Source organism: Macrosteles quadrilineatus, unplaced genomic scaffold, assembly GCF_028750875.1.
Source record: "Macrosteles quadrilineatus isolate MER2022 unplaced genomic scaffold, UCM_ALF_1.0 Scaffold_10__1_contigs__length_6754688, whole genome shotgun sequence".
Classification (NCBI taxonomy): Eukaryota; Metazoa; Arthropoda; class Insecta; order Hemiptera; family Cicadellidae; genus Macrosteles; species Macrosteles quadrilineatus.
The window spans coordinates 5,289,019-5,301,717 of NW_026542603.1; the positions used below are offsets into that span (position 1 = coordinate 5,289,019).

At 33.7% G+C, this 12,699-nt stretch overlaps 1 protein-coding gene across 1 annotated transcript; it reads left to right on the plus strand.

Moving 5' to 3' along the window:
- Positions 1-525: 525 nt before the first annotated feature.
- On the plus strand, positions 526-11,165 carry LOC129004643 (ras-related protein Rab-14-like). Its single transcript, XM_054433195.1, has 7 exons — positions 526-691; positions 4,545-4,661; positions 5,660-5,786; positions 6,474-6,591; positions 7,355-7,473; positions 7,870-7,938; positions 9,053-11,165. The coding sequence occupies exons 2-7, from the start codon at positions 4,553-4,555 to the stop codon at positions 9,162-9,164; spliced, it is 654 nt and encodes a 217-aa protein (XP_054289170.1). The 5' UTR covers positions 526-691; positions 4,545-4,552; the 3' UTR covers positions 9,165-11,165.
- The last annotated feature ends 1,534 nt before the right edge of the window (positions 11,166-12,699 follow it).

Consider the following 12,699-nt stretch of genomic DNA (forward strand, 5'->3'; position numbering starts at 1 on the left):
TGGATACAAATGTTATAAGAAAGCAAAATTCATGCAACAGTGAAGGTGGTACGGTATTAAGTAGTACAGTAAAGTGGTAACAGTAAGAACATAGTGAATGAATAATTAATAAGTAAATAGATACTATATAAATTTATGTTTTTTGAGTTTTGCCAAATTCTTCTGAGTCGTCTCTTTTCTGCTATCTTTTTCTTGATATGAATTGGGTACCCTTGAGGAGTATGTTTAATATGGTTTAATCTATGGCAATACCAATTACAATATATATTACAATTACGTGCAAATTATTACATGGATATTGACATCATATTAATTTTTAAAGAGGCGTATTCCAGGAGGAACTACAGTATTACGATGGTGAACTTCTAGTCCTATAATAAAATCCGGAAATATCCTTTTTGTTTTTTTAACACTTTGTTACATATCGCACACAAAGATATTTTCGGAACTAATCTGTGTGCAGACGTTGGTTCTCACATATGATCCACCCATTTTAGAATGTCTTGCAGTCTTGCTGTCACAGGTGATTTCTCCGATAGAGGTAGTCGGCCATTATTTATGTGTTGTCAGTGTATTGTCGATATTTATTAGTATTTTTCTGCTAATGAGCCTAATTTGACCGACGTATTCCAGTCTTTAGAACCTACTTTTGGCTCATTTTAAAGTATTGTATCGAATTTATTACTTATAGGTAAGCCCTTCTCTAAAATATGCATACAATATCTACTTCCAACAGAACTACCTATGACTAATGTCAGATTACTGCTAATTCCGTTTGTTTGTCTACGTCATTTAAAGCAATATATTTTACATAACGTTACAAAGGAAATCTAATTAGAACACTAACTTATATTCAATCACATCAGCCTCAGTTTAATATTGAAGAATTCACGAACAATATGTTCCCTGTCGATACCATTATAACTTAGTCTGAACCTAGCCCTATCTCAATAAACTTTTGTTTGTTATGGGAAGGAGTGGGACAGGCCTATCTCGTTAAAAGACCTGATAACGGTATTTTATGTAGAGTTCAAGATTAATTCCTTTATCTAGTTAGGCATATGCCTTAAAAATATGAAAGGACCTAAAATATTTAAGTTAGGTACTACCCATCAATTTAATAGGCCTAAGTTATATGTGTGCAGACTAAATTGCACAAGGATATTAAATTAAAGGACTTAATTCAGGATATTAAACCCTTAAATAGTCATTAGAGAGGCTTGGATAGAATAATTCCAGCAGTATATCTTTATCATTGTCTTTAAATCATTGTCCTGGCCTAGGTTTAGTGTTAATTTTTCTTGCTTGCCATGAAAAAGGTTTAGACCTAGCTTACTTAACACTTATACCATACCGAAACCCCGTACTGACAGACCCACGGGAATTTTCACAAACGCATGTTGGCAACACTGTTTACTTGGGGGATTCTGTTCCCCCAATACCTTCCTCCCTTTACCTCCCCTACCTGTTGATAATACCTGTTGTTTGTTCATTTTGCGTGGGTGCCGTGACCTTGACAGGTTATCTGTTCATAACATGCCCGTCTCAGAAGCCCAGCGATAGTGTATTTTAAAGCGGGGTCTTACAGGCCCAGGGGTTAAGTTTGTGTGTTTCTATGTGGCGTCTCACAGACCGGGAGTTTCGGTTAGCGTCAGCCTGGGTAGGGTTTCGGTATTAGTGTTAAACTTATCGGAAAATATGCATAAGTTAAACTTAGTAACAAAAGGAGACCTAATGAAGGTATAGGTGCATTATATGGTCTCTAAATTAGTCATAAGTTGTAAGGTTTTAAAATGGTATTTTTATATTAACCCTCCGAGTGTCCATAGTTTAGGCCTTAATGTCCACCTATTTTTGGCCCCTTTGCAAGGTTTTATTAAAACGGATCTGAGAAGCTTAAAACAATGTCAATTCTAATGTTCTATATACCATTTTGTTTGGAAAATCATGGGCTTCAATATTATATATAAAACATAAGGAACATTTTTTCAAAAAAAAAATTTTTAGGTAAAAAAAAATATAATTTCGAAAATTTTCTAAAAAAAAATAAGTTCGCGCTCAATGAAATTGTATAAATTATAGGCCTATAAATATTTGAAAATAGCCACTTTGTTCTAAATTTAATGAGGATTACAAATATATAATCATATAGCGAGGTAAGTTATCAAATAAATAAGTTATGAGCGAAAAACGGATTTCAGTACATAGCGTTTAGCTAAGAATGCATAGCCTAACCATAGCTAGGAATCTGGCTGATAATTTACATCAATATCACTACCTACTTCTTCAGGATCATCAACCAGCACTTCAAAACCACTTAAATCTTCTTATAATGCACCACGTATATCACTACTTTTGATTTTTAACACTAAAACAATGATAAACGTAATAAAACACATCAGTCATCGGTCCGGGGGAACCTAGCTGTTTACAAATACACGCACGTCAGCTGTATGCTACAATATTTTCGGAACTAAAATGAATAGCGCTTAGAGACAGACCTCTGGAGAAAGCTTAGAATATTACGGAAAGAACGATACCTAACTCGATCCAGTTCAATCCGATTCAGTCAGTCATAGAGCCTTCGCCGTAAACGATGTTTGTGCGTCATAAAAGTGACGCGTGACCCTACACAAAGTGTGTTGTGCGTCATTTTTATGACGCGTGACACTCGGAGGGTTAAAAGTTAAATGTAAGTTAATACGTACGCATAAGTTAGTGCATGGTGTTCCTTTTTTAACCTCACAATTTACACTGAAACCACATTCATCATCATTCGTGAGTCAAGATGGACAGATATTTAAGTTAGGCCTTGTAATTTAATTTTAATTTTAATGTGACGTAACTTAAGAAGTTTAGCCTATTGCTGTTTGCTGTGTACGGTATCCAAATAAAGTCATTGAAGGCATAATATTGCTGTAGTCTATTATTCTTAAACCAAAAGTATGTATTGGTGAAATGAAATAAAATGTCTTTATTGCTTTTGACATGGAAATAGCATGCATTTCAATCATCAAAATTAGTAGCATATATCATACTGTGCAAACCATGCAAAACACTACAAAACCATGCCTTCTGCTCTACAATGAAAGAATCCTGTTGAGGTAAACAAACCATCTAAGTTACACACCATGTACACAATAGGTACCTATACCTTCAACTTAATTACCGGTACCCTAAAATTTTCAAGGCTGTCTGGGCAGTTATTAATAAACAAATTTTTTATTTCCATTTTAAATTTTTACCTACTAATTTCTTTATGTGTAGTTTATTGAAAAAAAATGTTTCTTTGACATACTGTAAGGGATATTCTCTGTCCTTTTGAACTGTCTACTCACTCTGAAAAAATCATTAAACTGTCTAGTGTTATGGTCATGGTATTTGTCCTAGACATTAGAAATTAAATTACTAGAACAACAGCTAAACTTAACCTAACATATCACCTGGTACATAGGCCTACATTGGGTACAAAGTCGTAATGTTGTATGATACAAAAATGCCTTTGCTAGGAGTCCTTGTGCTAATTTTTGCTACCAAACGCGGACGGTAGGCCTACAGCTCTTTTTTGCAATATAGAAAAATTCTTTTGGTGTATTTGTGAAAAGAACCTCGCCACAGGACAAGACCATAAGCCAGGTATGGATACACCACTCCAAAATAGACTGACCTTAATGTTTCACAGTCCAAATAGTTTGAAAGTCTTCTTAGCAAAGAAATGCCACTCAAGACCTTAGCACCAACATGATCAATGTGTTTATCACATGTAAAATGTTTGTCAAAAAATAGCCTATTCCAAGAAATTTACAAAAATCATTACCGTACTATGAGTCATATCATACCATGAAAGTTTATTCTTAAAATATTAAAGTTTATCTTTTAATCTATTTCTAAAAAATAAGCAGTGGCAGCTTCAAAAAAACTAATAAATTAGCTTTAATAAAGCGTTAATAAAGCTTTAAGATTTACCATATTGTTTGCCCAGCACAGCCCAGAAGTATCATCTGCATACATACCGTACATGCAAAAACATTATCCATGACCATGACAATAAAAATATTTACATAAACTATATACAGAAAAGGTCCTAAAATTGACCGCTGCAGTTACCACCGGTGTTTCAGACCTATTTTCTCTCTCTGTCGTACCATCATCAAAAGAACTAACTGTAAGTGCATTGTTAGCGAGTTTTTAAATAAGATTCCACCAGACTCACCAACCATCCTGGAACTTAATAGCCAATCAGTTTTGCCAATAAAATAGAATGGTAAACCCGTGTAGAAATGTAAACCCCTCTCGCCATGATTAACACAGACTTATAAACACGGGCAAAAGGGTTCAAAGTCGGTAGCCTACTGTAATAGCAGAATTGGGTCGGTTTGCAACTCTGCCGACACCTTTAGCCATAACCAAAGGTGGGCTTCAGATCCTACGGCTGGATGGAAACCTACTTACATCTCCCAATTAATATGCAATACACCTTAGTTTTTCTGCAAGTATCTACTTATGTTTTACCCTTACATTCAACACATAATTTGCTGTTTCAGAAACCATTATGTCTGGCTCAGGTCCTTACAGCTACTCATATATATTCAAATATATTATCATTGGAGATATGGGAGTTGGGAAATCATGTCTCTTACACCAGTTCACAGACAAAAAATGTAAGTATACTTAAAATGATCTACAACAGAAAATTTATTTTTAACAAGCCTAAAGATAATTGTAAAATATAATTTTGTATAACAGGTTACGTACCTTGACGTCCACAATTCTTCTATTCCACTTACTAAGAGGAATTGTGGACGTCAAGGTACGTAACCTGTTATAATTGATTACCAATTCCGGAAGGCTTCAACATGAATAATATAATTTTGTAATCTACCATACGAGTAGGGTAGTAGGCCTATTCAGGCCAAGTTAAGTGGTATTACATACGGTACAGTTTTCTCTCATTCCCTATTGAATGATGACAGAGCCTAACTTAATTCTTAGATGGTGACAGTTCCTGGCCTAATTCTTAGATTTCGCATTAGTGGTGTCGTTGTGCCAACCCAGCTAAACAATTGACTAATTGAGTACCGGTACCCTACTATCAAAATAAACTGCCTGGGCAATTGTATTAATTAAGGCAATTGTTCTACAATTAAAAAAGATAATCAAATTTAATCAATTTTTAATTTGAAACCCGCAATAAGCCTTGACTATCTAGTAGCTCGGTAGTTAACTTCTGAAGTTACTGAATGTGCTAAGCTTGCCCTAGTAATGTAGGCCTACAGTAAATGCATAATTTAAGTTTTTCTCTAGGCAGAAAATCTAAGCAATCATTTAGCCTTTTTATTTAGCATGGATTGAAGTATGATTTTCATATGTTACGTGCCTGATAGGATAAAAAGTCAATAGGGAAAGCAAAATTTTGTAAATATATTAGGCCTGTGCAAGTTTGCTGCTGGAGAGGTATGCCAGTCTCTAAATCAATTTTATTCGATTCTGGCCTAGTTTTATTTTTAAATCTTTTAATATTTATTAGGCCTGCTACTGGTAAAAAAACAAAATAGGCCTTCCCCCTTATAAGCTATCAATCTTGTATGCTAATTTCAAAGTTTGTCTGTGATTTGAATAAAATACTTGATAAAATACTTTTACACAATTTTTCCCTTAGTTATGGCCGATTGTCCTCACACAATTGGAGTTGAGTTTGGAACTCGAATCATCGAGGTTGACGGACAGAAAATCAAACTACAGATTTGGGATACGGCCGGACAGGAGAGATTCAGGGCTGTGACCAGGTAGCCTATATAATTAATTTAATAAATAAGGTACATAATAATACGCAATAGGTAATAAATACCTAAATTCGTATGGTCACCATTCTAGAATAAAATATTAAAGTATGTTTAAAAGAATTAATAGATACTACTACACATGATAAACTTGTATATTTCACTATTCTGTATTTCACCAAACAATATGACAGGGATAATTTGGACATCTGGCTTGATTGGTTAAGATAGATCCTGATAAAAGAATACTTTACTGTCCAAATCCTAGTATTGAAACCATCTAACTTCATTCTTTCTTGGATACAGCTAGCATTAATAATTGACCCATTGATAACACTATGACAAGGCATCTGGGTTTCAGTAATGACTTTGCTTGGAATAGAACAAAGCAATTTTTTTTTGTAAAATTTTCCGGTCAGATTGAGTAACATTATTATTATTTGTCAAGGCTATATAAAACTGTAGGACATTTTATATATGATGTTACTTTTCCTAATTCGACCGAACGTTTACAATGACAACATCACAACCAAGGTGAAGTAAGGTCAACATCACAGAAAGGTGTCAAAAAACTTAACTAGGCCTTAACTTTTGAGTTTGAGTTAGGTCTGAGCTTTGAAAATGTGTACCAACTTTGAGCTTTAAGGCATTAAACATTCTTCATTGTTTGACATTGATTGTTGCTGGATGTAGATCATACTACAGAGGTGCAGCCGGAGCTCTGATGGTTTATGACATCACTCGTCGATCTACCTACAACCATCTCAGCAGTTGGCTGACGGACACGAGGAATTTGACCAACCCGAGCACGGTAAAACCACCATTGCTATCTGTGCTTTTTTTAAATTGTAAAGCCTCGATTTGATTTTTGGTTATCGGACCGCTCTTTGTGGCTGGTCAAGTACCTGAAATTTGAAAGGTTTCAATGCAAATAGGCAGCCTACAGTAAAACTCCAACTATCCTAACTCAACTATTCAAATAACTGATTATACCCTTACGGAAAGAATTTGAAAACCCTAAAACCACTGTGATAAAGAAGGCAGGAGCCGTGATCGGGGTTAAAATTATGAGCAACTCCCGTGGTTGTGTAGACATTATCATTGTCTCCTACGATCATGGAAAAATCATCATTGTCTTCGTGGTCGTGGCATCCTGAATATCTCTCACAGTCGTGTAGACATCATTGTCGTCTCCTGTGGTCACGGAAAATATACTTCTCCCGTGATCATGTAAACGTTATCATCCTACTCCAATGTAAAAGCATGAATATTTAGATCGCGAGACGCGTTCTACAACTGTGATAATATCCCAACATTAACATTGATAAATGTGTTGTGTAAAAATCAAGTCGCTCACTTGTGCATCCCAAATTTTGGGAAAAATCCGATCATCAAAATTTGTATTAGGTATTCAAATGTGGTACGGTCCGAATTGATTTGGACAATATTAATTAATTATAAAAGGTAGGCTATAAACTATTTCTGATCTAAATCTAATTTACTGCCATTTCAAGCCATTTTAACCATCCCATGCACTCTAACACTTTGCCATTGTAAACTTTAACATTTGTTAGGTTATATTCCTGATTGGCAACAAGAGAGATCTGGATGCCCAGCGAGACGTTACGTACGAAGAAGCAGCTCAATTTGCTGAAGAGAATGGACTCATGTTCGTTGAAGCAAGTGCCAAAACGTAAGTAACCCTAAGAGGTTTTTTTAGATACAAGAGTTAAGCTAGTAGAGTTTTAAGTTCTAAGTAATTTACCTACCCAGTTTATATTTCTCGATTACTTTATTTCTCGTTATCAGGGTTCGAAAGCCCCAGGGACAAAATTTGGTTTAACAAAGCCTTTAAAAAAAACCAAAACTACAGATGTTCTCAGTTTGAAAAAGGTGCAACAGAGTTACGGTAGAATCTAAATAGTAAGCTATATATTGAAGGTATATTTAGAACTTAAGTACGGTAATTCATAAATTCTTTGTCTGCATTAATTATCTTGAATGTTAAATATACATTTTATGAAATTGTGTGCATTTGTGAGTAATTGTGTTAATGGTTTCTTGTTTACTTAAAACATGATTTTTTCAGAGGTGATAAGGTTGAAGAAGCGTTTTTTGAAACAGCAAAGAAAATATACCAAAGTATTCAGGATGGCAAGTAAGTGATTAGGTGTAGAAAAAAACTGTATGTGTAATATGTAGTAATGGTTATTTGCTTTTTAGAATCATGTTGTTTTAGCAATGTTTTTTTATTGTTTATAAGTGACATGACATCTAGTATGATTATTATTCATTTTTAAGTGAACCAAATACACATAAAAATTATTTTTTTGGGAACTAAAACCAGTATTTAAACTGCAAGGTGGCTCTTCTGGATAAGAAGAGAGAGTATTTTTGATCATACTAGTATTTTGATCATCATTGGTTCAGCAGTTCCCGTTTAGCAGGTGTATTGGTAAAGTGTTTCTACCCTTTTCTTAAAATGAAGCTCTGACGTCTTCTTTTTAGCATCAAGCCTTCTAAGGCTGCGGCCATACGGGCGTTTTTTCACGCAAGAACGCAGCGTGAAAAAACGCGAGAAATATGAGCAGCGTTAAATGTAATGAGGTATGCCACACGCAGTGTGTTTTCCCGCAGTAGTGGTCGCCTATTTGTTCCAATGCTACTCTAATTTTTCGCGTGTTTTCACGCTGCGTTTGTGCGTGAAAAAAACGCCCGTTTAGCCGCAGCCTTAGTTGGTTCCTTTCTTTCTTAACTTATAACTTATTTGTGGTCTCTAAACCAATTAATATCTCCCACCAATTCCCTTTAAACCCAGATTTTGCTACCAATCCCTCATTCATACTATTAATTGTGCTGCAACCTAGGAGAGAAGTGTAAAACTTCTCTGATTGGCCGCTTGGTTGACTGTTATAGTGTTATTGTTTGTGTGGTAGACACTGATCAATGAACGGTGTTAGAGGTCTCAGCACCGCAGATTCTATAACTAAAACAATATGACTAACTTTCTAGTATTCTGTGACCTCAGTACGTTGCTTTTACGATAAATAGGCCTATCATAATTTTAATGTACCTTGTTTGTAATCTTGTGTGTTTACGTTTATGATCCATCATCAACAAAGTAATAGCGGATAATTATGTTTCCTGAGAAGGGTAATTGATAATAGTGTTGCAGAAACATTTGAAACACCAACAACATATGAAACTGCAGACAAGTAAGGTGCAAAGACTAGTAATATTTCCGAACCTAATGTTTTTCCCATTTGTCGCAGATTGGATCTTAATGCTGCAGAGTCTGGTGTCCAACACAAACCGTCACAGAAGTCCGGCACCAACACCCTCGTCAACGATCAGCAGTCTAACAAGAACAACTGCAATTGTTAGGTCTAGGGAAGATTGGTAACCGACTAGATGCGTCTCCGGTTTATTTGGTCAGATTTTTGTTTTAACAATCGCTTTTTTGTACTCTCTAAAACGAAAATGGAGCATGTCGGAAAAAACCGAGACATGTTTATTTAATTGCAAATCATGTTTTGGACGATTAAAATATTTCATTTGTGGTCGCTTGGCTGTACTATAACACCTATGTATATTTTAAACTGTAGGCTGTTCTAGCACGGTTTGGTTACGGTTGAACGGTAGTCTGCTCAAATGGTTTCTGAAAGGAAATTTTAACATGGGGTTCTTGGGCGTTTTTACCTCAGATTTTATTTGGCCATTATAGGCTATTTGGAAAATTTAGGTTTTCACATAAATAACTTTTATGTTTGTTGAGAGAATTATATTAGTTCTTACTCCACCTAAACATTCCAAGCTATAAATACTTTTTGTTCTATTATTTTTAAAATCGGCCTGTTTCTTACCACTTCTAATGCCCGTAGCTAAAATACATTTTCCGAACAAAAATCCTAATTCACAGATTAGGATTTTTGTTCACAGATGTTGAATGTTTAAACTGAAACACTGTTGTATTTTAGAAAATTTTGTATTTGTATTAGTAAAACTGATTGAATTGGAATATTTTAAACACTCCCAATGATATATCATGTAGGTTTTGTTTTAAGATTCATGTAAAACTTGCTTTTAAAAACCCTTGGAGCCATTTGAGCAGTACTGTTTTGTTAATATTAAGTCATTGTAATGTAAACTTAATTCTTATTTTAAAGAGCATTTTGTTCCATGTTACTGATTACCCATATGTATAATGTACGTACTACGTTTATCATAAAATGTAATATATTGTGAGATTGTCACACTTTATTTTCACATAGGGTTAAGTGACTGAAGCAAGAATATTTTGGAGTTAGCCTAGATTGTTATATTTGTTATTATACGATTTCGTTGGCAGAAATATATATTTTTTGTTATGCTTGTATAATACCAGAACCTTTTTTATTTTTTAAAATACCACTTAATCATTGTGTGTAAAACAAAAGCCAAAGCCAACTTTTCCTTGTCTTTCAATTGGATTTAAATTTAACTTGAATTTGATAAATTTATAGCAACTTAAAAACTGATCATATGATCCTTTGTACAGAATATCCACATGATTAGAACTTGTACTGAGATATGTAAAATTCAATTTCACACAGTACTGATATAAGTTTGAAGTCTTATAACATTTGGAAATATATTTACACTGCATTGTAATCATATACTAAAAGAAAATTACAATATTTGTCATTATCTATTGAATTTAATTTCTGTCTTGTGTTATTAGTGTGGTAAAAGTGTAAATACATTTCATTCAACATGTTAGTATAAATCATTTTAGTTAATTTCAATGGAGAATTAATTTTCATGAATTTCTTTATAATTTTATCAGGTCTGCAATCAACTATTGTGCAGTATAAATACACAAATGTTGAATCATAGTGTTCAAGTAAAATTTTGGTAAATAAAAGTGTTATGTTGATTACATTGGTTATTGACAAAAAAAATCATTGTTTAGGAAACTGTGCCTCAAAATTAAATTTGACTTTAATAGTCTTAACTCGTCAGCATTATCACAGAATTAATGTTTACTTGGTTGCTGGATTATTACCTACACCTTTCATGGAGATCTTACAAAGATATAAAAGATACACATAAATATGTTATTGTTAAAAGTTAACTTGTGGTCTGTTTTAGCAGTTGAATGTTGGTCATTGGCCAATTTTCTCGTTAAGTTTGTAAAAAAAAACAAACAGTTTCAAAGGCGTTTGCCTGATGTACAAAGTAGTTGAACATATCTTATCGTCAGTCGCTCTTCGTAGGTTAAGATTAAAGATTGGTTGATTGACTTTGACACCTTTGTATTGTTCAGTTTTGTCTTAACTTTGCTATTATGTTTCTTAACCACATTGTATTTTTGTGTCTCAGTAAAATATATGACATTCCGATTAATTCATAGTGTTTATGATTACTTCCATCAACTGGGATTAAGTCCAAAACTATGAATGATACAGGTTTGCTGCTAATATATCTTATAAGACATTTTATTGAGCAATGGATAGTGCTGGCACTTTTTTAAAACTTAAAATATTTATCGGAGTTGATTTAAAAAAAAGGAAAATACTTGCACACTTGTAGGCCTACGTCAGTTGCACAATTCTATGGACACATGATACGTTGGTTGGTAGAATAGGCATCACTATATAAAAGGCATTTGGCATTTCAATTTTCATAGAACTTGGAACAATGTACACCTAAATTTTAGCAGGAACCAACTGGTCTGTTAGTCCTGGCTAAGATAAAGATAACAAAATTAGTTATGAAAAGCTTATCTTTATCCAATAGTTGTGGATTTGAGGTTCCATTATACTTAGTTCATAAGTGTTCGCACCCCAGGTCACTTATCAGTTAGCTAAATGCCATTGGTAATTAACAGAATTTGAACCCAAGATTTCAGGGACCGAAGCCCTACACACTACCACTAGACCAGCTCGCTCCCTATAGAATTTTGAAAGCTTCTAGTAGAAGCTTAGAAACACAGTTTCTCTTATTTGGCCTTGTATTTCCACCGATTCTGGATTTCTCAAACTGTTGCTTGGATGAAAATATCTGTTCTGCTATTCATTAGTTTCCTTTACAATTCTAGATTAATAATATTTATCAACCAGTAACTTAAAATAGTCTTCTGATGTGTTATTGGAATTTGACCTCGTAGATTAACTGGGTTTGAAATAAGAGAGGTTTACTCTATTCAGGTTTACTGTCCCAAGCTAAATACCCCCGCCGCAGCAAACCTGCAGACTAAGCGAATTTCCATTTGCCTGATTGGATTTACACTAAAATGTCTCCTTAAAAATATCACATTTATTCCCTATTTAAATAGAATCAGTTTAACACATACTTAGGTTTGCTGCAACAGGGAGGGTAAAAGTGTTTTTTATGTAAAATGTTAATAGTTAGTAAGAAATAAAAACATTTTCCAAATTTGGGCAAAAAATGTTAATAAACAAGCAAACTACAACAGTTGACTTATTCTCCATAAGAATAACATGGGAATTTTAAATTTACAATTTTTTGAAATTTTCTCCGTAACCATTATGTGCATTATAACGCTTCAATATACTAAATTATTTGTTTTCTTAAACTCTACAAAATAGTTTGGAAAGAAATTGCAAAATTTTATGTTTTTTGAGTCAAAAGTGGGAAAAACCCATTTTTACCCCATAAAACCCCCCATAAACCCCCGTTCCCATGGTCCGATCATGCTGGTTTGCGAACTTGTTCGAATAAACGTAGGTTTACACGTTTGTACCAAATTTCATCAAAATCGGATCGTTTTTGCTCGAGTTATCGCGCTAACGGACACATATATAAATATATATATATAAATATATATATAAATATATATATATAAATATATGTAAATATATATATATATTATATTATATATTATATATATATAAAAATATATATATATATGAATTTG

Coding starts and splice junctions, on each gene's coding strand:
- LOC129004643 (XM_054433195.1), top strand. CDS start 4,553: ATGTCTGGCTCAGGTCCTTACAGCTACTCATATATATTCAAATATATT. Junction 4,662..5,659: donor CCAGTTCACAGACAAAAAAT/GTAAGTATACTT, acceptor TTTTTCCCTTAG/TTATGGCCGATTGTCCTCAC. Junction 7,939..9,052: donor CAAAGTATTCAGGATGGCAA/GTAAGTGATTAG, acceptor CATTTGTCGCAG/ATTGGATCTTAATGCTGCAG.